The sequence below is a fragment of the Amia ocellicauda genome, chromosome 16 (assembly GCF_036373705.1).
Source record: "Amia ocellicauda isolate fAmiCal2 chromosome 16, fAmiCal2.hap1, whole genome shotgun sequence".
Classification (NCBI taxonomy): Eukaryota; Metazoa; Chordata; class Actinopteri; order Amiiformes; family Amiidae; genus Amia; species Amia ocellicauda.
Genome location: NC_089865.1, coordinates 8,659,246 through 8,685,602, shown reverse-complemented (window position 1 = coordinate 8,685,602; position 26,357 = coordinate 8,659,246). Strand labels below are relative to the sequence as shown.

Below are 26,357 nucleotides of genomic sequence, written 5' to 3'. Positions count from 1 at the left end.
AAAGCACTCATTTTAATTCTTTTTTAATTTTTCTTGTTAAAAATGACACCGTCCACTTGCTACTGCTATGGTTTTATAATCAAACATGTCCCCAGTCCAGTCGAATATTTCAGACATACATCTCTGTAGTGTAGCACGGATACCCCAGTTGACAGAAACCTAGTCAAATGTTACAAACAGTACATTAATTAGTAGTAAAAACATTACCACCACCGTGTTTGAGAAAATTACACAATTTAAACATTTCTAAAGACATACCCTTTGCTAAACAATTTAATTAGAAACTACTTGATTTATTGAGTCACTGTGGCACTTCTCTTTATTAACAGATTAAATAGTCTTGGTTCCAAGGCAGTTTGTCAGCAGGTGTCTGGAGCGAGCTGTCCGGCCCCTCAGCTCCTTCAGGGAGTCAGGCGTTTGGGATCGCGAGGGAACATGGAGGTCTGGCGGACGTTGTGCAGGCCCAGGTACAGCATGGTGACACGCTCCAGCCCTGAGGAGCGCGGCACACGGTCAGTACACCACACACGTAACAATAATCAGACAGCATGCACGATTCAAAATGAAAAATGTCATACTTGCACACTGGAAGTGCAGAAATCTTTCCGCAATGTCACAAAAGGCTGTAACTGAACCTTTTCATGTTGGTATTAAAATGTAACAAAGTAACAGCCTGGAAATGTCATGTAATGGATAACTGTGAACCTTTAAAGGTTTTCAGATGATATTCATCACATTTTTTTCCTCAGCGAGAAATTGGCTTTGAGTGACACAGAATCTAAAAAACAGTAATCGATCAGCATGCTTCCTTTGAAAAAAATTGGGATTGCTTTATGGCATTACTGCCTATTTATCATACAATACCAGACAGTTGAAGCATGTTATACGTATATAATGTCATTAAGTGTATCGCAACGCATCGATTTTTCAGTATTTTACCAACATTGTCATTTCTACATTTGGACTCCCGAGAACTGTACAGACCAAGGCACATAACAGTTGCATTACTTTAAGGTAATTTTTTTTTATTTCTACTACTTACTCATAGTTCAAGACAACAGTTTCCAGTGCTTATACTTTTCTGTAAAGTAATTTTTTATTGACCTAGAGATTGTCTAGATCGTCAGAAACTAAGAAAGCAATCCAAATGGGTCAGTGTCTCCAAACAAATCGCTGCTTTCTAAATTGAAGATAGAGTTGGGGTTGAAAGAGTTTTCCTTACCTATACCGCCCCCTGCATGGGGAGGCGCTCCAAAGCGGAAGGAATCAATGTATGACTTTATTTTCTCCAGGTCTGCAAGAAATGCACAGTTTTACAACATTCACTTGAGTTCTAGCCTTTTCTAAACAAACACATTCACAAGCTCTGACAGCAGCCTGTCGGATATTCCTGCATTTTTACCGATGCTGTGATGCTGGGCTCTCTCGGTCAGCAGCTGGGGGTCATGGATCCTCTGAGCGCCGGACAGAATTTCCTCTCCTCTCATAAACATGTCATAGGAGTTGGAGTATTTCTGAAAGAGTGACATTTGTATTTATTGATTTCTTTTCTTAAGCCACTGGAAAGCGTTTTCAGTTACACAATGCTAATCGTATGAAGCGACCGTGTAGTGACACTCACGGGATTGTTGGGGTCTGGCATGGTGTAGAAGGGTCTCACAGCCAGTGGGTACTTGTCAAGGACGTAGAAATCAGTATCATACTGCGGAAGAGAAACAACTTTCAGGCCCTGTCTGTGCCTTTAGTATATCAATATGCACACACACCCAGACACACACAATCATGAAGTAAACTGTCATTCTATGAGATTATAGAGATCAAGATCAACCTAACAGAGGTGTGTGTTACGTGTTGGATACATGTTTGACAGCAAGTATGAATATACATCATATTTTAAGTGGATTTCTTTAAAAAGCCATGGTATTGTACATTTTAATACCTTTTCCTTCACCAGTCTGCCCAGAAGTTTTTCATTCGGAGTACTAAAAAAGGAAGAAAAAAATGCATACATACAGTGAAGATTTTTTTTACTTTGTACTTTTTGTGTGTTGTATGTCTATTGTGTATAGTGTCTCGTCTCTCAGTCAAGTATCACAGTTCAGAAGTATCAAACCTAGTAACGATATAACCTATTATTATAAAACTAATCATTTCTAACACCAACACTGCAATATGTAGAGGGTAGCATTAGTAACCATGCACATCGAATAAATTTCTAACTGCACACATTATACAATCAGTTGCTATACAATAGCTTAAAAATCTGAACCATATAACTGTATGCACTTGTGTGTACGAACGGGAATAAAATGTATTCGAAGAAATTTCCAAGCAGAAAAATGCATTTCCCTCTAACCTGAGATCCTCCTCATCCCCCATCTCCACTCCAGCCTCCTTCAGCATCGCTACGGCCTCCTTGAACTCCAGTCTCAGGGTGGGCTCCAGGAACTTGAAGGGCTCGCTGGGATACTGCTTATTAACTGTCTGAATCTCAGTCTGGAACCTGCCCCCATCCCAGAAATAGACTCGCTCAGTATCTGTCAGCCCTTTACTCTACTGCAGAAGATTCCTGTTCTTACCACAAGATGGCAGCATTGCAGCACACAAATCTTTCTACTAGGGCAGGACCACATTTCTTATAACCATTTTATTAAATGACAATGTATTGTAAATAATTAGTTAATGCAGGTGGGGATTTCAGAAACAAAAAATATATTATCTGCATCATTTCTAAAAGGTGTAAGAACAAGCATCAGGGATCTGAACACACACAATTTTGCACTGTAGTTAGTTTGTGGCTATGCCATTTGTTTCTGTGCATCTTGCTTATTTTAACACATTTTGCATTTTAAAGTTCTTCATCCACTGCACTCACTTTCAAGATGCCAGCTTGCATTCACTACAGGGGTGTGTCTTTGAGGCTGCTGGAGACGCAACTTCGTCTAAACATTGACAAAATGAAAGTGGGCCTTTCTCCAGTAACTGACAGATCCATCATGCATGCAATACAGGCTGACAACTTGAAAAGAAGATCCCAGTTACTTGCTCTTGGGAGAAGAAAAAAAAAAAAGTAAAAGTTTTACCTGTCTCTCAGTCCCTTGAAAATCTGAACCAAAGTGTCTGTGATCTGCTCCACCACTTCATGATAGTGATAATTAAAGGCCATTTCAATATCCAGGCCCACAAACTCGGTGAGATGGCGATGGGTGTTGGAGTCCTCGGCACGGAACACTGCGTAGAGACAGGTCAGGGTTCGGACAGATTAATGCTAATGACATTTCTTTGGAATCAATTCTCTTTGTTTAGGGGTTTATAAAAGCAGATCTGATTATTTACACATATTTAAGGTGAGTTTTTGTTTAAAATAAAAATAAATGTTGAAAAGTAGCATGCTTATTCATGAATGTATTTTAAAACCTAACTTAGAAATAAGTGTTTAGAATAAAAGAGCATCATGGAATTAAGTAGTCATATGATACATTTATATCATACAATCAGATTGGTAAAGACTGCAGGACCAGATAGATGTTGTTTCTCACACTAACAAGGTCTGGGGGTTTCCTCTTATCGCTGAAGTTTAGAGGGCTTGCATCACATAAACCTCAGTAAATATTCCACTAAATTATAGTCCTAATCAACCTATTATTTTAACGCCACGAGAAGAATTGTCATGAGGGGCATTAATACAGAAGATGATTAAATACACTCTTGTGGTACACTGACCTGGTTCTTTAAATACCCTGTAGGGGTTGTGGATGAAAACTCGTTTAGACTTACAAATTTAATCGGAGAAGGCTCTTACCAGGACCAATGCAGAACACTTTATCAAAGTCAGCACAAATACACATCTGCTTGTAGAGCTGCGGGGACTGGGCAAGGTAGGCACTTGTTTTAAAGTACGTGACGGTGAAAACATTGGCCCCTCCTTCACTGGCAGCTGAAAAAGTACAATTAAAATGCAATTAAAATGTAATCAAACATATGAGAGAAAAAAAAATCCAAGAGAGCATTTCCAACTACATTTTAGACTAGAACTTATTATCAATAAAATAGTAATGAAAAAGGAGATAATTACTAAAGGTGCTTTCAAAACATTCATAAATAAGGTAATAGTAACTAAAGGTGCTTTCATAATATTACACAAAAAAATCTGGGTGTATCTAAAATAAGGAAAATGTGGTTTGTTACAGTAGATGAGGAAATCCAAGGTCATCTCTTCATAGTTGTTGACAAATTGCCAGAGTAATTTCAAAATTCAGAAGATCATGAGGCTGCGTTGTGATAGGCTGGCACCACTCAGGAAGTTAAACGAGTGAGGAGACACATCAGTCTAGTGCACGTGATTTCTTCTCATCTCATCAGCCTGTATCTACATTAGCTTTAAGGTGAATAAATTAAAACGAAGTAAGAATGAATGTGAGCTCATCATTGTTAAGTACAAAAACTTCATTCAGACTCGTAAGGTATAGCTTTGCCTAATTTCATGAAGACCAAATGCAAACATGTCAGCCTTTAAGAAAAGTTACATAGCATGACCCTTGTGACTTTTTTTTAGCTTATTACAAGAATCTGACAGTAGGCAGTCTTTAACACCACTCAAATCTAAGGGAAAAATTATATATTATATTACTCAATGTGAGGGAAAATCACCCAGGATGCAATGCAGGTCAGCAGATTGGAGGGTATAGCCCTGACCTCTCTCTGAGACAGCTGTACCATAAACCTGCAATAGAAGCACTTGAACTGTATAGACTATCCCAAGGGTTTGCTAACTAGAGAGTCTTATCAGCAGCCATTGGCATCCCTAATTTAACAAATTACACATGTGTAGGCACAAGTTTACCTATCGTCCATTATCTATTTTCTCATTAGAAGTAAAAGAAAAAACAAAACAAAACGAATACAAATGTCCTTGAGTGAGTTATCTGCACATCAAAGAGTCTGCAGTAAAATTGAGTTTATGCACCTGAAGGACAGAGCAAGAAGAAAAATAAATAAATAAAGCTGTTTGTCCTACATTGCCAGTCTATTGGAACTGACACTTGGTAAAAACCAGCAGAGATGAACGATTTTCCAGTAAAGTGAAACCTCTGAACAAGTTCAACTGCAATAGGACCCAGAATAAGAAGATTTATGTGGCTAGCAAAGAGGATCAGGTCTCAGATCAGTGCTGAACACACACATGAAAGCACAAAAAGACAAAAAATACAAAGACGAACAAAAGGTAGGAGCAAAGGAACTATGTTAGTTACAAATCAAGGTTAATTTCGTTTTCGAGTTACAAAATGTCTCATTGATGGCCGGTCTATGGTTTCCTTGTCAAACATTTAATTTTAGTACTGTGTAGAGAGCAATGAAGTAATGAAAAGACAAAAGGCTACATAATATCATTAGATTACAAATGCTTGTGCACAGGAAAGTGCAGGAAGACCCCAAAAACACTTGCAAAGTTAAGTACCAGATATAATCTTCGGAGTCTGGATTTCCACAAATCCCTTGTTGATGAGCGTGTCTCTGAAGAGCTGGCACACTCCTGACTGTAAGCGAAAGATGGCCTGGCTGGTTGTTGTCTGTGGAGAAGTAAACAAGTAAATACTCGTGACTGCAATTTTAGTTGACTCATCCCTGAGATTACCAAATTCTCAGTAGTGCCCATGCAACTCGGGCATCAATTATTTATACTTCGGTCTAGACATGTTTAAGTTTGACATGAGAAATTGAATTTCATAAGATTTATGACCTGAATGATAATCAACACCTTACCCAAGACATATATTCTATTTCTGTTAGGTTCACGGTTTAAGTAAGCACTAATCACAGACCTAAAGGCTGAAAAGAACATATAAAATACATCAATAACACCACACTGTGCATGCTGTTTTATTTCTTTATACTTGGAATTGATAAATGAATCAATAAAATGTTGAACAATATAAAGTCATCATTAGTAGTCATTGGAACCAGTATAAAAATAGAATGTAATAAAAAGCTGTGCCACAGCAGAGGAATGCATGTCTCTTTCAAAAGTAAGTAGCTCATGATGTACAATTTGGACTAATTTATTTGTCAAGAGACAGTGACCACTCAAGTTTACAGGTTTATGAATGTCAGGTTGTTGGAACATACAACAGGGAACATAAGATAAATATCTGTTCAGAAACTCTTTGAACTATTGAAACGGTTCCATATTTGCCGATCACGAAACTCTATAACCATAAGCTTACAAAGCAAATCATCATAGGCATCTGATTTGATGAACGTTATCCATTGTGTTCAAGCTATGCTCTTGATTCAAGTACACAATTTCATGAAAACCTTTTGCGATAGTCTGTTTCATTAAAGCCGTTTTTCTCAGTCATTCCCTTTTTTCACCCATCGACTAATCCCCAGAAGACAGAGATCTTGAGTTGTACAATCTCATGCAATCTTCTTTGAAAACTCACATTCCTATCCAAGAAATTCACAAAATATTTCAATCTCACTGTCTCATCTCATTCCCTGATGTCTGTGTCAGACACCACATTGATTGGAAAGGAAAAGAAGTGTGTGAAACACCAGTTATTACAGACTTGGTTTTGCATTCTAATTTAAAAACTGCAGTGTCAATATGGCTTAAAATTGAAAAACAGTATTATAGTACAGGGGTATTTGTTAATTGTATGGAAATGCTATTAGCATCCCACTTTGATAATGAAAAGAAGTGTGTTAATAAGCAAAAAAATTTAAATCTTAAACAATTCAAACAATGTGCACTTGAATCAATTCAAAAATGCAGTTTGTTAAACATATCTGTGAAATGCTGAGATGTGATCCTTAAGTATGCTATTCTATTTCTATGCACATTGACAATTAATTACAAAACACCTCACTATAAAATATTTTAATTTAGGTCACACCATCATCTGCAATATTTCTCATTTCTAATATACTGATTTGTTGCTTTTCAAAAACAAAGCATTTGTGAAAGAAATGAAATCTTAATTTGTGCAAAACAAATAAGTGAAATGCAGGCCAATACGCTTCCATATCAAGCACGATCTTCAGTTGAAGGGCAGACTCCTCTACGATCTTCTCTGCCTGTTAGTGGACTTTACAGCAACAGGTTTACCGTGTCAATCTGTCTGATCAGAAGTTATATTTGACATTTTGTATTTGTTAAGTCCCAACGTATGCGTGATATACGTCAGTGTCTTGTTTACTTCTGCTTTTTCAACCATAGTGCCATTCTGTTGATAAGATGTGGTTATGTCACATGGCACTACCACATGAAATCTTTACTTTCACTAAACCTACAGCAGGAAAACAATGCAATTTGTACAACAGTGGTTTAAAAAAATGATCACATTTTGAAAAGAGTACGCCAGTCTACCTTGCAGGGTTTTGGATATTAATTCTTAACAGTGAAAGTTAAAACACTTTACAATTTCACAACCCACATAACCCAACTATGAAACACCTGGAGAAATGAAGACACCTGGCTGTGGCCAATGTAAGGCTTCCACAATTTTACAATAGTATCCAACTGAACTCCAAATTGAACCCTTGACTGAGGTAAACATACAACAGTCACTATTTCCACCCTTAGAGCGGAGACTGTAGGCGAAAATGTAAATTTAAAACTCATCAAGTGTAACAATCCATTTTTTTTTTTACTACAGTCTTTTTATGAGGTAAAGATATATTGGAATTGTGCAAGTCTTTAGGCAGCTTTAATTCTGTGGTGAATGTATACTAATGGCAGATGCTGCATGCTTGTTAAAACCTGTTTATTAATTTGCAATTCAATAAAATACAATGGTATGAGAATCGCAAATTCCACAAGTTTAAACTAAAACAGAGACATTGTTTAAAAACAGGTGTCCCAACAAAGACACACACAACTGCAAGTGACAGCAAGCCTGTTGTTTTCCTGCTAATGGAGCACCAATTAGGAACTGCAAAACAATGAGCATTTTATACAGTGCAGGCTCAAGGCATCCACAATGCTTGTTTGGAGTTGGATCCCCTGCCTTTCACATGTGGCGTTAGGAGATCTTTCTTCCATCTTTTCCAACTTACTCTGCATCTAAATATGCTCTTTACACGTGATGTGCTGTATAAACATGATGCGTTTCTAATTTGTGATGCCAGGTGCACAGCTTGATAACATTAGGCATGCATTTCAAACATCATATTACAGGTTCATAATTATGACCACCTCTCCTGTGCACTATATTTAAGTGCTTTTTTATTAGGATAAAAATCGTGAAGGTAGAATAGCCTTACCCTGAGGTCTATAACTCTGTTGTCCAGCCGGGTGTCTTGATTGACAGTGGCTCTTCCTTCCTGATAAAAGGAAAATGTCTACAGTATAACTCATCAATACTCACAAGGAGATTATATTTAGTTTACTTAAGTACCTTGTGGATTTGCATAGCTAGAGAGTAACTCATAACTTTAAATAGTCTAGTTAAAGTAGGTGGCTTTTTGTGCACAGAAGGAATGTTTGGAGAAATCAAATTTTTTTAATTGAACATTTCTGTAGCTTTTAGCTTCTCTACACATCAAACCGGCTTTTGCCCTCTAAATAACGTGTCTGAAAGAGATTAAATGCTCGGCTGAGCCTCTGTGGACATTTCTATTATTTACTGTTCAGTGCAACACAGGATCTTCAGCGAGACTGAATTGAACCGGAGCGGTTAAAAATGCTTTTGAGCAGTCTAATCAAGTTTTGGCGGCCATTATATTTTACCGCATTTCATTCTGCCACCGAAAAAAGTTGTTAGTGCACGGCTGAGTAAAACAATCATTTTACAATGGAACAAACGTAGCAAACATGACATGAAAGTTCACCACTATTATTCTTCCTGAAAGCATATATATAGAGAGAGAGGGAGAGAGACTTTAAAGATTGTCTTGAAATTAAAGACAGATGGTACTAACAATTTTTGTAAAGAAACTATTCATTATATAGAAAAACAACAGATCGGTCTTCTAACTTTGTGGTCTCTGACAACCTTAAATATTGGCTTTGTTGAAGTTCAATACATTTTAGTATCTGAAGTCCAATCTGCTCTTCCGGCACACTTGCTGATGAGGTTAGAGGGCATCCTTGAGAAAGATTAAATAGGTACATTGCAAAGTAGCTTGGCATAAATTGATGGAGGAGAAAATGATAGCCAGCATAAATTGTCATTTATTTTTGGCTGAGAAAACAAAGGGATCAACAGAACCACGCATTTGTAATACAAATGCAAGTGCATGGTTTTCACAAAACAGGAAAACATACAGCTGAGTTCATATTCATGATGCTGTGGTTACTTCCTTGTATCATAACAGCTTGCCAAGTGCTTTTAGCCTGTTTATTATGAAAAATGCAGAATACTGCATAGCTTTGTATTGTGATACACCTACCCTTTGTGAAAACTCTCAAATTAACACACAGAGTATAATCTTCAGTTTGTGAAACATTAAGCCTGCTGTAATCTACGAGAAACCAAAGGAGAATACTGGTCATTCTCAATGGTGTGATTTAGAGTGGGACCCTCAGTGTAACCTTGAATCTTTCAACTGGTGGAAAATAATGGCAATGGAACTGAATCTCAAGCAGATAATGTTCACAACAAGGCACTGAAATAGCGCAGATAAGGTCTGGACCCCTCACCTCATCCCCCTCTCCCTCAGGACGCACTGCATCCTCCAGCTGCAGGGGGAGCCGGGGCTCGGCTTGGCTAATCACAAAGATCTGAAAGTGAGAAATAGTTAAAATAGTAAAACAGGTACACTGTAAGTAAACACCAATTTTTACCAATACTGAAACTATGTTTGCATAAGAACCAAAAAAAAAAAAAACTTGCACAAAAATGTTTTTCATCCAATGAGTAAAAAACAAGACAAAAATGGGTGACTTTGAATTTTCTTTTTTGTTGTTAAATCACTTCATTTGTTTACCTTCTATGATTCTATACAACTATAATCTATGAGATGTTTGGGTTTACCCAATATTTCCCTTGAGGTTGTACACCTCTTCAGGGATATTAATATACAGGAAGAGTTAAGCCATATTGTTATCCACTGCTAATACTTAATTAATTTCCAGAGGAAAGGAAAACCCATCAGCTTGTTTTAAATTATAACACTAATCCACATTTTATTTTGATTCCAACTGCTTTCATAAACAATCTCTGAATATACATATATATGTGGGATAATTATAGACATTTTTGTCAAAATGATTTGCCCTGATATTTGATGTAAGGACACTTACCCTTTCAATATGCAGCTCCACATCCTGTTGGGAGCAGCTGTCGATTTTCTGATCCACCTTCCTTACAACACCCTCCACATCAACAATGCTCTCCTTATTGATGCTATGTCAAAAGAACAAAGAAATGGTTTCCAACTTAAAACAAACAACAAGAGCTGATATGCAGATATTTCAGCTATTTCTTGTGTTTGGAATTCTAAGAAGGAAATGACAATGAATACATTTTTAATTTTGATAAGCAATTGGATTTTGATAGTCTGTTTTCAACTAAGGAGTTTGCACTCACTACTAAACTAGCTTAAACCAAATTAACTGATACAGTGATGGTGAATTCTTACAATCTGCAATATAAGTATATCTTGACTTGCATTTCACTGTGGCGTAACACACACATTCAATACAATACAGCTGCCAGATGTTTTCTTCTTACAAATTTGGAGTAATGGAGTAATTTAGCTGATCACTCACTCCACAGAAAGGGAAAGTACTATTATAATAACATCATGAGACTGAATCTCCATCCAGGCTAAATTAATAGAAACAACATGTACCGATGGAAATACAGCTTGTGGTCACAATATTGTGTAAGAGAAACACACCTCAAAATATTTCTATTTTTTTAATGTTACAGCTTCCCGTTGTCCTAAATGGTTACAAAGCAAAACCACAACGTTTCATCATTTCTAAATATACATTTACACTTACGGACCCTGTAAATAATACAAAAAAAGGCAATTATTGAGTAGAATAATGTAATTTTAAAAATACACATATTTCTTGTTCACAATCTCCTTTAGAGGTTTAATACTGCACAGGTACTTATCATGCAACATCAGACAACTCCCATATTGAATTAAGATGTCTTGTTCTTTAAAGATAGATATGGGCAGCTCATATTACAATCCTAAAACAATTTTTATCAAAAGAGGACTAATCAGACACTAACCATATCAAAAGGCTTTTTACAAAGACTGCTGCAGAATGTGAAATATCCCATAAATGGGATTTGCTCTACAAATAAAACAGATAAATACCATGCTGAATTCTCAAGACCAATAAAATAAACTGGATAAAGTGAATTACATTCCTCGGAAGGGCTTCCTTACCACCTGCAGAGATTTAATCTTTAGATTACATTCTAAAAAATGATTGAAACTGGAGTATTTTCACTGAACATGCTTCAGTGAAAACCTGTTTTTGTTCCTATATGTTAGTGCAAATATGGCAATGTTTAGCTTGTGCAGGAAGGTGGTAAATGGGTTATATCATCAATCTACAATTATCTACATGAATATTCATCTAAGGGATTCAATTTTTAATGAGATATTGAGTAATGAGATAAGTAGTTTTCTTTTTTTTCTTAATTTGTAAAAAATAGAATGCATTCTTTGATATTAGATGAAAGCTATATTCCATGCAACCACAGGCAGAGACGCATGGAAAGACTAATTATGAAATTATCTTAATTACTAATATTGGTTGGTGGTTTGAGAACTTCACAGACCTCTGTATGATACAGACCTCAAAACCCGCAACACAATATGAAGCCGCATAAGGGAAAAAATATCAAAATAAAACCAGTAAAAAAGTAAAAATAGTAATAATAAATTATATGGGAAACAGTCCAAATGTGCCAGTACTTTATTCTAATGTGTATTTGTCAATGAGCAAACATTTAGATAAGTTTACCTTAATGTCTCTTCCCTTTAATGTATTAATAATCACTTAAAAATTGATCTATAAATGTGAAACAATTTTTAAATCATGTGTTTTAGTGATGCACATGCATTTTCATGTGCATAGATTTTAGCAACAATTCCAAACTTGCTTGAAATGTGCTTGAAACTTGCTTGCAGTTTCTCCACCAAGCTTTATTTCACACGTTTTCTATGGAAACTATAAATGTTGCGTGCAACAAAGCAAACTGTCAGTTGGACCACAAAATGTTTTGCAAGCACACAAAAGGGGAACAGATTTGTTTACAGTCTTATAGCACTGTAACTTCTTCAAATCTGAGTTACCTCATCTCTTAGAAACCCATTATTAATAATGCAATATGGAGTTAAGTGAAATCCCTTCTTAAAGACACACAAACAAATAGGACCATACATGTGCACACATTTGGTTTGATAATCATCATTAAGGTATGCTTATGCACAAAATAAACACTTGTAAGAGCAGACGTTTTATTAAAGAGAAAGAAACCTCTGCACTGTAAAAACAACTATACTTTTGCACATTTTGATTAAAGTCGCTTCTGAAATAATTTAATAACACTAAAGTCTCTCTCTCCTATGACATTAACTATAATACATATAGGCTATTTGGTATGCCTGAAAACACATACATCTAGTACACCATATGTCTGCTAAACATAAATTAAAATATTCAACTATAATATTATGAATTAAAAACTATAGAACTGAACTTGACATTTCCTCTCTCCCAGGAGGTTATAAGAGTCAAGCCATTTCTGACCTTCTAGATAAGGGTCAGTTTCCTCTTCCATCAGTCTGTTTTGCTCAGCGACAGCCACAGAAAACCATTAAGGCACATGAACAGGAGGGTTTAGCTGAGCAAAGGAGGAACCAGATCTGCAGTGTCCATGAGAAATGTCATCTCTGGCACAGTGACAGGCTTTATCAGACTATTACTAGTAGAACATATTCTGGTCATCAATAATACAACTGTTATGATTCAACTAGTACACATTTATTTTATCTTTTCAGACTGAACAGGGTGGTACAGGGACCCACACCAATATCCCTGCAGAGCAGTGGTTCATGACGGTCTTCCAAGTGGTTCCTGTGGGCTGATACAGGCTGAATAATGACCATATACCTTGTGCTTCAGACATCAATTAGGGTAATATGTAATGGTGGTATTAAATCTAAATGCCCCCCCACACAAAACACAACAATAACGTATACTATTATTTATTTATTTCCTGGCAGACTACCTTATTCAGGGCAACATACAGGTTTCAAAAACTGTAGCTGTGTTGGGAGTGCGTCTCTTAATCACGCACATTTCATCACAAACATATTCAGTTACAAATTACACACGGCCAGTCTCTTTTGATTTAGATTGAATATTCCTTAATGTCCATAATGTCCTACAAAAACAAACTTTTAGACCGGCAGTTGTAGTCGGTTTTTCAAAGTACATATTCAATTCAATAAATAAATAAATACGGAGGGTAATTTGTGCAATCACAAATACATACATAACGAATTACATAGGCCTACATGAATGAATAAAAAAATGAAATACATAGATAATATACAGTGAGGGAAAAAAGTATTTGATCCCCTGCTGATTTTGTACGTTTGCCCACTGACAAAGAAATTATCAGTCTATAAGTTTAATGTTAGGTGTATTTTATCAGTGAGAGACAGAATAACAACATAAAAATCCAGAAAAACGCATTTCAAAAAAGTTATAAATTGATGTGCATGTTAATGAGGGAAATAAGTATTTGACCCCTTGGACTTAGTACTTGGTGGCAAAACCCTTGTTGGCAATCACAGAGGTCAGACGTTTCTTGTAGTTGACCACCAGGTTTGCACACATCTCAGGAGGGATTTTGTCCCACTCCTCTTTGCAGATCCTCTCCAAGTCATTTAAGGTTTCGAGGCTGACATTTGGTAACTCGAACCTTCAGCTCCCTCCACAGATTTTCTATGGGATTAAGGTCTGGAGACTGGCTAGGCCACTCCAGGACCTTAATGTGCTTCATCTTGAGCCACTCCTTTGTTGCCTTGGCTGTGTGTTTTGGGTCATTGTCATGCTGGAATACCCATCCACGACCCATTTTCAATGCCCTGGCTGAGGGAAGGAGGTTCTCACCCAAGATTTGACGGTACATGGCCCTGTCCATCGTCCCTTTGATGCGGTGCAGTTGTCCTGTCCCCTTAGCAGAAAAACACCCCCAAAGCATAATGTTTCCACCTCCATGTTTGACGGTGGGGATGGTGTTCTTGGGGTCATTCCTCCTCCTCCAAACACGGCGAGTTGAGTTGATGCCAAAGAGCTCGATTTTGGTCTCATCTGACCATAACACTTTCACCCAGTTCTCCTCTGAATCATTCAGATGTTCATTGGCAAACTTCAGACGGGCCTGTACATGTGCTTTCTTGAGCAGAGGGGCCTTGCGGGCGCTGCAGGATTTCAGTCCTTCACGGTGTAGTGTGTTACCAATTGTTTTCTTGGTGACTATGGTCCCGGCTGCCTTGAGATCATTAACAAGATCCTCCCGTGTAGTTCTGGGCTGATTCCTCACCGTTCTCATGATCATTGAAACTCCACGAGGTGAGATCTTGCATGGAGCCCCAGACCGAGGGAGACTGACAGTTATTTTGTGTTTCTTCCATTTGCGAATAATTGCACCAACTGTTGTCACCTTCTCACCAAGCTGCTTGGCGATGGTCTTGTAGCCCATTCCAGCCTTGTGTAGGTCTACAATCCTGTCCCTGACATCCTTGGACAGCTCTTTGGTCTTGGCCATGGTGGAGAGTTTGGAATCTGATTGATTGATTGCTTCTGTGGACAGGTGTCTTTTATACAGGTAACGAGCTGAGATTAGGAGCACTCCCTTTAAGAGAGTGCTCCTAATCTCAGCTCGTTAACTGTATAAATGACACCTGGGAGCCAGAAATCTTGCTGATTGATAGGGGATCAAATACTTATTTCCCTCATTAACATGCAAATCAATTTATAACTTTTTTGAAATGCGTTTTTCTGGATTTTTTTGTTGTTATTCTGTCTCTCACTGTTAAAATACACCTACCATTAAAATGATAACTGATCATTTCTTTGTCAGTGGGCAAACGTACAAAATCAGCAGGGGATCAAATACTTTTTCCCTCACTGTATATTTCTATTTATTTCATATGTATTTATTTATTTCATTGTTGTATATTTGGTAACAACAAAATACATAACTACATAGATGAATATGATGTTGGATATAAGTGAAATAGAGCATTTAACAATACTAAAACCAATATGTCTGCATATGTGATTTTCTCCCTCATATCCATTCTTATATGTTAATAAATATTTGAATTAAATACATATAGTGCGTTTCAGCTGTAAACACCTAAAAATGAGTAAGTTATAAATACTTTCTCCTCCAACCGCCGGACATGCAGTTTATCCAGTATAGCCTACTGAATATAATATATACAATCTGGGTTTTGTAATAACATTAGTCATTGTGAAAGAGTTATAATCGTGTTGATTCATATATTATTATAAATTGTTGTTAATTAGCAGATTTGCATCTGATCTCTTCAGCCTGTGCTGATTGGCCCAGTAAGTTGCTAACTTTCCTTTGGAATTCAATCTTGATCACGTTGCAAACCCAGGTCTCTGGATCAATGCCTTGATCAGTCACCAGTTTGATCATGAATGCGAATTGTTTTGTATAAGTGTAGGACAGGGCACTGTGGTGTTGAAAAGTGTGTTTTCTGCATTGATATGCAGTTGTAATAGACAGAGCCATTTCAAAGCTCTTTCGTTGAATATTTCGGACCGGATTAAATCAAAACTTTGACTCACCCGGTAATAGAAAACTACGGAACTGTACTCAGTTGCAGCTTCATTTTTAGCAAGATGACACTTTCTTCAAATCATAAATGTAACCGCTATGATGTACAGGTTTGTAGTTTGCTATTAGCAGGTGGCTCAAAGTTTTGATTTAATTTGACCCTTTGTCTGTATCATGTCTGCTTATATATGTGCATTCCCATGTATACTCCAGTTTACAGTTTATTTTGCGAAAAAGTTATTTATTATTATTTTTTCTTCTTTATGTATATGTGCCAATTTTGATAAACAATTGAAGACTAGCAGTTGATGTAGCTCATCTGCCTGTCCTCTGATCGGCTCAGCAAGTTCATAACTTTCCTTTTGAATTAAATATTTTGTATTGGTGTCAGGCAGGCGACAAGCTTAATTCCCAGCTAACACACAATATCCAAATCAGTGATGAACTGGCGCTGGTGACAAACTGTACCCTGTGATGAAGTGTGCGTGGTGAAAAGACGTAGACCCAGCTGTGTTATATATATATATATATATATATACACACACATACATACATATTACTGCAACATGTATGTATACATATATGAATCATTAGGTAAGTGAAGGCCTTTTGTCACTAGAGGTGGGTGACCGTGGAAATATTTGTGTCAGTTGAGTGGTCCACGAGCCAAAAAAGTTTGGGAAAAACTACTTGAGAGGTTCTGTAGAAAACAGTTCTGGAAAACCTGACAGGGTCCTGAGTAATCAAGGCCAGCTGTCACAGTTTGTTTGTTTTGTCCTGACAACCAAACATATTCATATTTAAAACTAGCATAGGTTTAGTGCAAAGTAAGTTATGACGAAAAACAACATTGACAGACATTACTATATGAAACTCCTGGGGCCATGCTATTCCTTTTCCAGGCAGCAGCATAACTGCATCCATCTGAAATCTCATTATGCCACACTAATTACTCATCTGTAGCTTTTAAGTATACAGCACTTGGACACATATGCAGTTTATTATCTTTTCCAAAAAGCTGCAATGTTTCACTGCTTTGTGGAGTACCAATGATTAATTCACCTGAATGTGTGAAAATGGAGCCCACCATTAGAAGTCTGTTTTTCCCACCATTGTTTACTCTGACAACAGGATGCAATTTCTTACTCACTTGGCAGCGAACTTCACCATCTGCTTGCTTGCACGGTCTCCCACTGCCACCAGGGCCTGAACATTGAACTGTTGCTGACGCAGGACTAAGAAACACTGCTTTCCTGAAAAATAACATCAGACAGACTGCAGCTGTTAAGTACCCTATCTTATTCACTTCCACCTGCAGACAAAGTGCTTTGCAAAAATAAGCCCCCCCATCCCCCTTCCTAAACAATCCTCAAACAAAAAGACTGCCAATTCCTTATGCATAATGAATCAGGACCAACTTAAGCAGATGATATGCACATATTTAAGTGCAATTCTTTTAAAGTTATATATCTATTATTCACATAAAAGGATGACAAACTGCCTTTTGGAAAATGTATTCTGACAGCAGACCTGGGAAAAATACAGTTGTTTTGATGTTTAAATTGTGAATATAATAGTTTATTTTCCAAAAGTTTTGCACCACGTAAACATAAATCAAAACATTTACATATCAATAAACATTTAAATAAATTAATTAGACTACTCTCTAACAGAAGCAGGTATAATTTGTAATGGCTAAAAAGGCTTACAAGGAAAAGGATTAACCTGCTTTGAATGCAGAATAATGATTAGGCTTTTACTACTGTTAGTTGCTGACATATTTCAGCTGCTTTTGTCCCAAATCTCTCTGATACTGTACTTCACATTCATTTCTATGTTAATTTCTACTTGGCCAATTGCCACATCTGTCCTTTTCAGAAAACTGTAATAATAATAATAATAATAATAATAATAATAATGTACTGACTGTATTGTAGTAATATATTAGTTGAGTTTCATACATTGCTATGAAACGATTATGACTAAAAATATAAAATGAGGTATAACACAATATTAACTACATAAAAACTAATTTTATAAACAGAAAAATAAATGCTTAAATTTATTATTTTTTAAAGTAGAACAACTTGTGAAACATTAATTGATCTCTCAACTACTAACGGGTTCTGGGAATCAATGCAAATAATGGGCTTTTAGTTTTCTTTTGTTTTAAAATGTCCCCTTTACATTCTATGTATAGTTGATAAGACTCAAAGCCCATTAGCTGTTTTCAGTCAATACCAGCAGAATGTATAACTTGTAGGTATGCAGACATGTAGAACAGGAATTTTGCCTGCGTTTCTGGGCAAAACCAAAGCCATCCTGCTCAACTCTTTGATCTTGTTTTTGATTTCTTCACGAGGGCAAGGGTGGTTTCAGTTAAGCACATATTAAGAGCAGCTTCATTTAAGTGTAAATCAGGATGTATTATTGTGTCCTCAAGGACATCCTAAACTGCAGAACTGAATGGATGAATAGGAAAGAAACAACTATAAAATGGAAGTGGTTCTGGAAGGAAGCCATCTTGACAGGATAGAATTGTTAATATTTATAGCACTAAAAACAAGTGCTAGAACGCACGTGCTTCGTGTCATTTTGTTGTTGGCTCTAAGAAGGTGGTTTTAATACACTGTTCTGTCCGCACATCACTGCAAAGAAATCTATACAAAGGTATTACCAAGTATCTCCAGACAAAGACCTATTTGGCCAAAAGTGGAGTGTTAGTCATCCTGCTACTGTGAAGAAAATAACACTGACACACACACAACAAAATAAAGCCAGCTGTTAGATTTCTGAAGGAAGCACACTTACACCTATTAGTTGGAAAGCTGATGGACACATCCTACCGTTAAGTTTGGTTAATAGGAGTATCTTACCTTTGGCCCTGCTGGTGTGAATTCTGGCACGTACCCAGATCAGCTGGTCAGCCTTCTCAGTTGAGAGATCTTGTACACGTACCAACACCCTATCTGTTTAAAAAGCAAAACAAAACACTCAATACATGATACATCAATGCATCAATTGACACCACCCTGAACACAGCTGCAATATGATTATAATACTAGCAAATGTGAAATATGTGAGCCTGAAAATGGTGCATCATACTCGGTTTGGTTAGCTAACATTACAAATACAGATATGATCCATGCTGTGAAAGTGGGATACTGAATATTTTACTGATATAACTATTTGGGAGACAGGCATCCCTATCAACTGATCAGTACCGTTACTGCAGCCTCATTCAGCATGTCAAAACACACAACTGTCGCGCATTACAAATCACAGGTAGGACAAAATCTTTGTTCTTTGGCATTTAGGCTGAAAAGTAATCAGACAGACAGACGACACGGTAGGAACTAAGTCTGGTTCAGTTAAACGTTATCAAACTGCTGATGATGATAGCAATCAATAAACCAAAATGTACAGTAAAGTAGCTTGTATACAAATTCAGTAGACATTCTTTCAGGAAGCTTTGTATTTTGTTTTCCACATGTTGCCATGGACTGCACAAACCTGGAGCCAAGCCATCATTCCATGTTTCAACAGGATTGTACAGTTGATGTTCCCCTATACCCACCCCCATTGTTCAGTGTCTGGAAGCATTAACATAAAGAAAGAAAAAAGCCAGAAATGCCTGTGCTTTATTTAACTTTTATATAACACTTAATATGGCACAACACATATATAAAATACCTCATACATTCTAAGAACTAAATAAAACATAAGGTACTTCTTTGAATTAAAGAAACAACTACTGACCCAATTTTTGCTGTGACTGGACCATGGGAGAAGTTCCATACCGATCCTTTGCAAAGTCCTGAATGGATGGAAATTAGAAGATAAATGCCAATGCCTGCACTATAAAACATGTAATTATACAAAGTTTGCAACGCTTTTTTCCCACTGTAGTGACATCTGTATCTTCACAATGAGACAAACAATAAAGTAATTAGAAAATACTATTGGACTGTTCATTGGCAGAGGCTTACATAAACACCTTTGAAGGCCCAAAGGATGCGATTGTGAAACTGATAAGAAACTTAATGCTGATGTAAATATACTCAACAGCCTATTAGTTGGCAATTGTACCATTTAAAAAAAAAAATACTATATTTGAATGCTTTTTAAAACTAGTATTTTCTTATAAGTGATTATATATTGAACACTCACCCAAAGACAAACATTTTAATTCTGATTTTTTACTAAGTTCTTTATTCATAATTTGACTTTGGCTGCACACCACTCCACTGTATTTACACTATGCAATCTTCACGTTCATATTTTAATATTCAAATCCATTGCTTAAAAAAAAAAAAAAAAATCCTTGATAGTAAAAAAAAGAAAAAACGGTGACCATCATCAATGCAAACCATTTGTTCTATGAATAAATGCCATCAAGGGTAAATGTGTCACCCATGTTAGAAGTTAAAAAAACAAAACTGCTGAACAGCCAATATAAGTTACCTCTTCATCAGGGGTCTGCTGCTCGGCTGCCTACAGGCAATACAAAAAACAGAGGTCAGTTGAATTAGTGCACAAGATTATTATTTTTGTCCTTGTTAACTTTCAGCACAGACATTAAAGTTTCAAACCCAACAATCTCAACTGTCAGCACAGTATGAATATCCTGACTCCATATTAGAGATGGATAAACATTTTTATTATTATTATTTTTTTTTTTGGTAAGCATACAAATCTGAAAACAAATTCTGTTAAAAATACTGAAGATTATTTTGGCCACTCGTGCACTGGATAGAACAGGATAGTCTCTCGACATGTACCCTGGTGAAGGATTGCTTCAGATTTCACTTTTGAATTAACATCATAGCATCTCTGCAATACAAAATGCATTTCTAACCATGGAAGGCTGAACTTCAACAGCTATATCATCTCCTTGTCTGTTACAATCTAAAATGCAAACCAGTTAAATGGATTAAATGAAATATTGTTTTCTTAAGATTCACCAAAACATTTCTCTAGTTATAACTCAACATTAGAAAAGTGGTGCAGTTGTAACATGACTGGAAACTATAATTTGGAATGATTGCCATTACATTTCAAGTCTGAAGATGTTTATGTACTTGGACACTGGTAATTGCTGGCAGAGGGTGCAACTTAATAAATAACGAGACAATGTTCTCTCTTTTGGCTCTTAAAACAAACCATAATAGACAGTGCTCCTTCATGCTACGATTATTCTTATCAGTATGGAATAAATTACATGGCAGAGTGACAAAGACTCCCATTTCCCCTTTTTGCTATTGTTCTTGCAGTGCCTTTGTGAATTTTTGGCAGTTTCTTCCCTGTTTTTCCATGCATGCGTGTTTCATTTTGCTTTTCTACCCTTTACGTTACTGCAGTCTTACCATGATGTGCTATAGGAAACTTGAATTAAGGAATTATAGTACATTTCTTAAATATTACCACCTGCATAGGTAATGCATTATCATAAACGGGAACATTCTGAATGATAATACAAACTGCCTGTTGATAAAAAAGGGCAAAGGAATTACAGAATTTCACCATTCACCAAAGAAAAATTAAAACAAAAAGTGTTTGTACTTTGTGAAAAGCAATATTTTCCATGACATGCACACTGAATATTTGAAATAAGACCATTTTGCTGGACAATTGATTTAATAGATTGAGAAAATAAAATGGACTTGTCTTGATATTCAATTTTCAGCAAAATAAAGCTTTGTTAGAAAAACAAAACAGGTCTGGGAGAACAGGAACTGAAAAACAATAAGCATCCTTTAGTTACAAACAAAAGGAGTATTCCTTTTCGTGCCAACGTCACATTACAGCTGTTTAGGGCATGAGGATACTGTATACTGACCAACTTTGCTTGCTTGTCCGCTTTCTTAGCGGCTTTCTCAGCTTCCTTCTGCTGTTTCTTGAGGGCTTTCTTTGATTGTGCCTGCAGTTCCTCTGCAGCGCTACAACAGGAAGACAAAAAAACAACACAAATGTAAACTTCCAGGTCTATTTCTTTTACTTCCTAAAGGAAGTTTTTAACCTCTGGGAAAATTAAGTCCACCCCTCACCCCACCTCAATTCAGGTCCCATCACAAGCATTAAAGTCACCTTTAATCCTATTGTTTCTATAAGCGTCCACAAACAATGTGTGTGTGAATTCTAGGACTGAATTTCAAAAACAAACTCAACATAGAAAAAAATGATAAAGGGTTTTAGATGTTTTTCTTGGAGGAAAAAAAATGCATCTTGAAAATGAATGTGCACTTGTTGTGATCTATTTTACATTTAGTTGTTCAACTTGTAAGTATTTGGAAATGTAATTACATTTTTTAAATAGTTAAAGCTCAAAATAAAACATTTATAAAAAGTAATCTTTAGTATTTCAGGTCTTTAATGTTGAAATTTAAGAAAAATTAAAATAATTGAAGGACTCCTGAAAGGGTTTACTTAGTTTTCATAACTATTCCAATTTACAAGTACATTTAGGCTAAATACAATTTTAAATTGTAAATGTTTAGAAAGAATTCCAAATTGGAAATGGTTACATAATGTCCTTATTTCTCTGTCTTATTTGAGATTACTGAAGTTCCACTGTCAATTTTAAAAGAAGATTTCAGGAGAGAGAAAAAAAATAAAGATAATCAGCCACTTTCAAAGTTTGTATTTATTCAAACCTGTCACGTGAGAAATTACTTTTTTGTGTGCACACAAGGCTCTCTCTGACATCTTCAATGTGAAAAAGATTAAATTATACATCTTAAAATGTATAAACTACAAAATCAACATATTCTGGTAGCTGCAATATAAACTATTTTCAATACAAGCAGTGGTATGATGGGCCTATACGTGCTTCTTCAGGAGAAGCACACAAGCAACAGCCTAATTAACATTACCGGTCATACTGAAACAGGAAGATAAACATTCCCAGTTACTAAGTTTAGTCTGCTTTAACAACGTGATTCCTGAAGGAAATAACATTTGCATGAGAACAACGCAGAACACAAGTCCCAGGTGCAAGGAAGACGGCGATACAATCAGTTACAGGTGCCATTCAGCAAATCTTTCTTCGGGAGAACTAAGCACCTGCTTGTGATGGCTGGAGTTTTGTTTACTGTTTTTTGCATTATCTTTTCCCAATGCTCTGTGTCTAGATAGAAAAATAAAACAAACTATTTTCCTTACGAATTTCCTTATGAATGCTTTGACTTTACATATTCCTGTAGTACCAGCTCTTATAATATGTTGACAAAAAAATAACATTTAAAAATTGATAATCCAGTTTAACTAGTTGAAGTGGTTAAAGGTCACATCAAACATTTATTTATTTTTCATCACGATGTACTTAATTTACACTGTTTTGTCTATGTTTTAATGAGAGGCTTAGTAAGTTGTTTTTTTGGTGTTAAACTTATGCACATATACATTACAACGTAAACATATTCAAAATTGTTCACAGATACATAGACACTGTTGAACATATACACACACACAACTATTATACCATAATGACGAACTGAAACTGACAATAAATCGAGTGATTGGTGTCAACTGTCTCCAAGTCATTAATCACCGTAGACTTCCCACTAAGAAACTAATATAATACATATTTAATTTCAGTTACAGATTGACAAACCCAACCCCTGGTAGAAAACATGCACATGAAACAGCCTGAAAGGAGAAACCTTGCCTAAGAAAAGCTGGAATGTTTTTAGTGAAATATGTAAATTATGATTCACTTGCAAGCCCTGTGTCAGGAAGCTTTATTAAGACAGGCCGGTATTTCTGAAATCAAAGCTCATCACTATTTCACTGATTCTATAAGTCTATTTCTCTAATACCCTGCTTTAACATCTCAAATTACACACTTCAAAGAGTTACTGAGCCAGTCTTAAAATTGCAACTGTCTCTCTTATCTCTGCAAAATACAACAGCTACAATATACTGTCTTTTTTCAAACAAGGTGCCTTCTAATCTTAAAGTAAACATGGCTTCCTATTGTTTAAGTATATACAAATGAAGTTAATCTAAGTGGCGGCTACTGTATTAGTGCAAAAGATGTCTTAACACCCCAATCTGATTAACAAACAATGTGTGGGGAAGAGGAAATGAACAGTCTGAGTGGCCAAGGTGTAATTTAATTAAAGCCATTTGACTTACTTCAGGGATGACCGATTCTTCAGCATCATCCAAGATCAAAGACGTGAAGATGAATGGCTGATCCCTTTGAACTACCAAAAGGTGATTTGAAGTACATTATTTTTCCTGAGTTCAGGAAACTGAACTCCTTTCCTATTCTGGACTGTTAATTTATTTTAAAAAGTTGATCATATAATCTACTTACGTCATTCAGCAGAACAAAGATAACCAAGCAATAAAACAAGGTCATCTGGACAGAATGTAGAGAAAAACGCCTTTCAGGTCACAACTTTTCAACACTCTGACACTTTTTTAATCCCATCATTCAGTCTTAGCTTTTAAAGAGCACAGCTGCCTCTATCTGTAATTGATACCATGATATCAAATTCCAGCCTAGCTAGACCCTCAGGCTTCATCGACATAGCTTAGATTTTTCTTATTCTACTTCCCAAAACAAATAGCTTACTATAGTGAGTAAAGCTTTGCAGTTTCATAATAGATTGGTAAAAGAAAGAAAAAAGTAATAGCAACAACTTTGCTTTGATTAATGGCAAAGTTGTGAATGTGTTTTTTTCAGAATAAGAGGCTGCACATGCAATATGCATCTAAGCATAGTATAAAATTGTTCAAATATAGTATTTTATCTCATTCTGAAATGCTTCACCGTACAGCATTCACACACATATTTGTGGTGCATATTTAAAATACTCACCCTTTAACACATTGAGCCTTTGAGTCTAAGTGTTTTCTCACATCTCCCACCAAAATGTAATTGTTTTTAATTTGTTTAGCAGAACAGGTAACTGTATAGTCCTACATTTCTGGCTACTGTCAATACTAGGCTAGTTTGATTCAGTTTTATTTAATGGAGGCATTATAAAAATATGTATTCTGATAATGAGTCTGAAACCTGAGCCAGTGAAAACTATTTTACTGTATCTCAAGTACAGATTAAAGTCTTCATTTAAAGGCAGACTCAGATTTCAGAAGCATAGTAAAACTGTTTTAACCATGTACAAAAGCATTCATTTTTCAAATAACATACTATTACTTCATACAATACCAGCTTGGTCCATGATTTGTGCAATGACATTAAACACTTATTATTAAGGATTATTTAAAGGTTTCTCCCGAGCAGTAATCCACCCTGGGATCCGAAAGTTCACTGATTCATGCAGAGCTCTACTGCTTCAGAGATCAAATCACTTTTCACTGTTGATTCATTATATATAGTTTAAATCCTTGGGGGAAAAGGCAGAGAATGATGATATACATATAATTATGCAAAAATGTATAATACCACATCATGATCTGTTTTGTATTAAGTTTTGCATATTAGTATATTATACTATATTATATACTGTATTATGTAAATTGTAATTTGTAATGTTTTATGCCTTGACTGCACTGTTTTTTTTTTTTTTTGCACTTTGTATTGCGCTTATATTTGTGCCTGGATAAAGGCGTCTGCTAAGAAATAAATATTATTATTATTATTATTATTATTATTATTATTATTAATATAGATGTATGCATTAACAAATGCATCCTAACCAATTGTAGATTCCTTGGATTGACTGGCTACAAATGGGGGGTCCAGTACTCTATATATAGATGGACTATACCTGTAGAACAAGAGATCTATGGAGTAGCACTATTGTTATCCCATTGCCTCAGTTCTACCTGGAATATTTTACTTCTAATTACTACTGGTGTGAATCAATGAATAATAACTTCTAAAGTATATCACTCATTATCCTAGTTCAATAAATGATACTCATTATCATAGTGAAAAACATGTTTGAAATAAATGAAGGTAACAGTGTGAGACTAGGTACACACATTCTAATCGTATATCCGTGTAGCCAAAACTATTAAATATATTTTTATTATCCATTCTTATTTTACAAGTACATGTAGTTAACACTAGGAGAGAGTGGTGTAAGTTCAGTTTATATACATTATTATTAAATGGCCGCCCCTTTGTAGCACTTTAAATAGTGAATGCTAGTTTGCTCACTGTACTGCCACTGGACATTGGCTGGGTTTCCTTTACTTTCAATTTCAGTTTTAAAACTTCGACCCCTTCGACGTATACACGGAGCAAGACATGTATAATCATTCAAAGGCAATCGCTTATCACGATTTTATAAACACAATAAAGAAGAATAAAACACGTCTGTCTTTAGTAGTGCAGGTACAGTAATGATGCAATAACATGCATGAAGTAAGTGCTCGATTTCACGATATGACAACGTGTGTTTCTATGCTTTTCGGACCTTACCCCTTGATTTCTTCTTTAGTCATTGTTGATGTTATTCAGTTCTTTTTATCGCTTATTGTTTTGTATATATACAAGTACTTATTATAGCGAGTTATGAAGTAAAGGCTTGAACTGGTGTCCTATACTGGGGAAGCATGAGAGAAGAAGGAAGGACCTATTTC

The 26,357-nt window shown here is 35.9% G+C and overlaps 1 protein-coding gene across 1 annotated transcript; it reads right to left on the bottom strand.

Annotated features, from left to right (window-relative positions):
- Positions 1-7: 7 nt before the first annotated feature.
- On the bottom strand, positions 8-26,357 carry dars1 (aspartyl-tRNA synthetase 1). The gene is made up of 18 exons (XM_066687344.1): positions 26,197-26,357; positions 21,637-21,736; positions 20,262-20,291; positions 19,557-19,614; positions 18,674-18,766; positions 16,948-17,050; positions 10,247-10,349; positions 9,644-9,724; positions 8,266-8,325; positions 5,459-5,570; positions 3,803-3,937; positions 3,084-3,231; positions 2,357-2,503; positions 1,940-1,982; positions 1,622-1,702; positions 1,403-1,514; positions 1,223-1,294; positions 8-493 (listed from the first exon to the last, which is right to left on the bottom strand). Exons 1-18 carry the CDS (start codon positions 26,217-26,219, stop codon positions 402-404), a joined length of 1,593 nt encoding a protein of 530 aa, XP_066543441.1. The 5' UTR covers positions 26,220-26,357; the 3' UTR covers positions 8-401.

Coding starts and splice junctions, on each gene's coding strand:
- dars1 (XM_066687344.1), bottom strand. CDS start 26,219: ATGACTAAAGAAGAAATCAAGGG. Junction 21,737..26,196: donor ACTAAAGAAGAAATCAAGGG/GTAAGGTCCGAA, acceptor TTCCTGTTGTAG/CGCTGCAGAGGAACTGCAGG. Junction 18,767..19,556: donor CCAGTCACAGCAAAAATTGG/GTCAGTAGTTGT, acceptor CTTTTTAAACAG/ATAGGGTGTTGGTACGTGTA.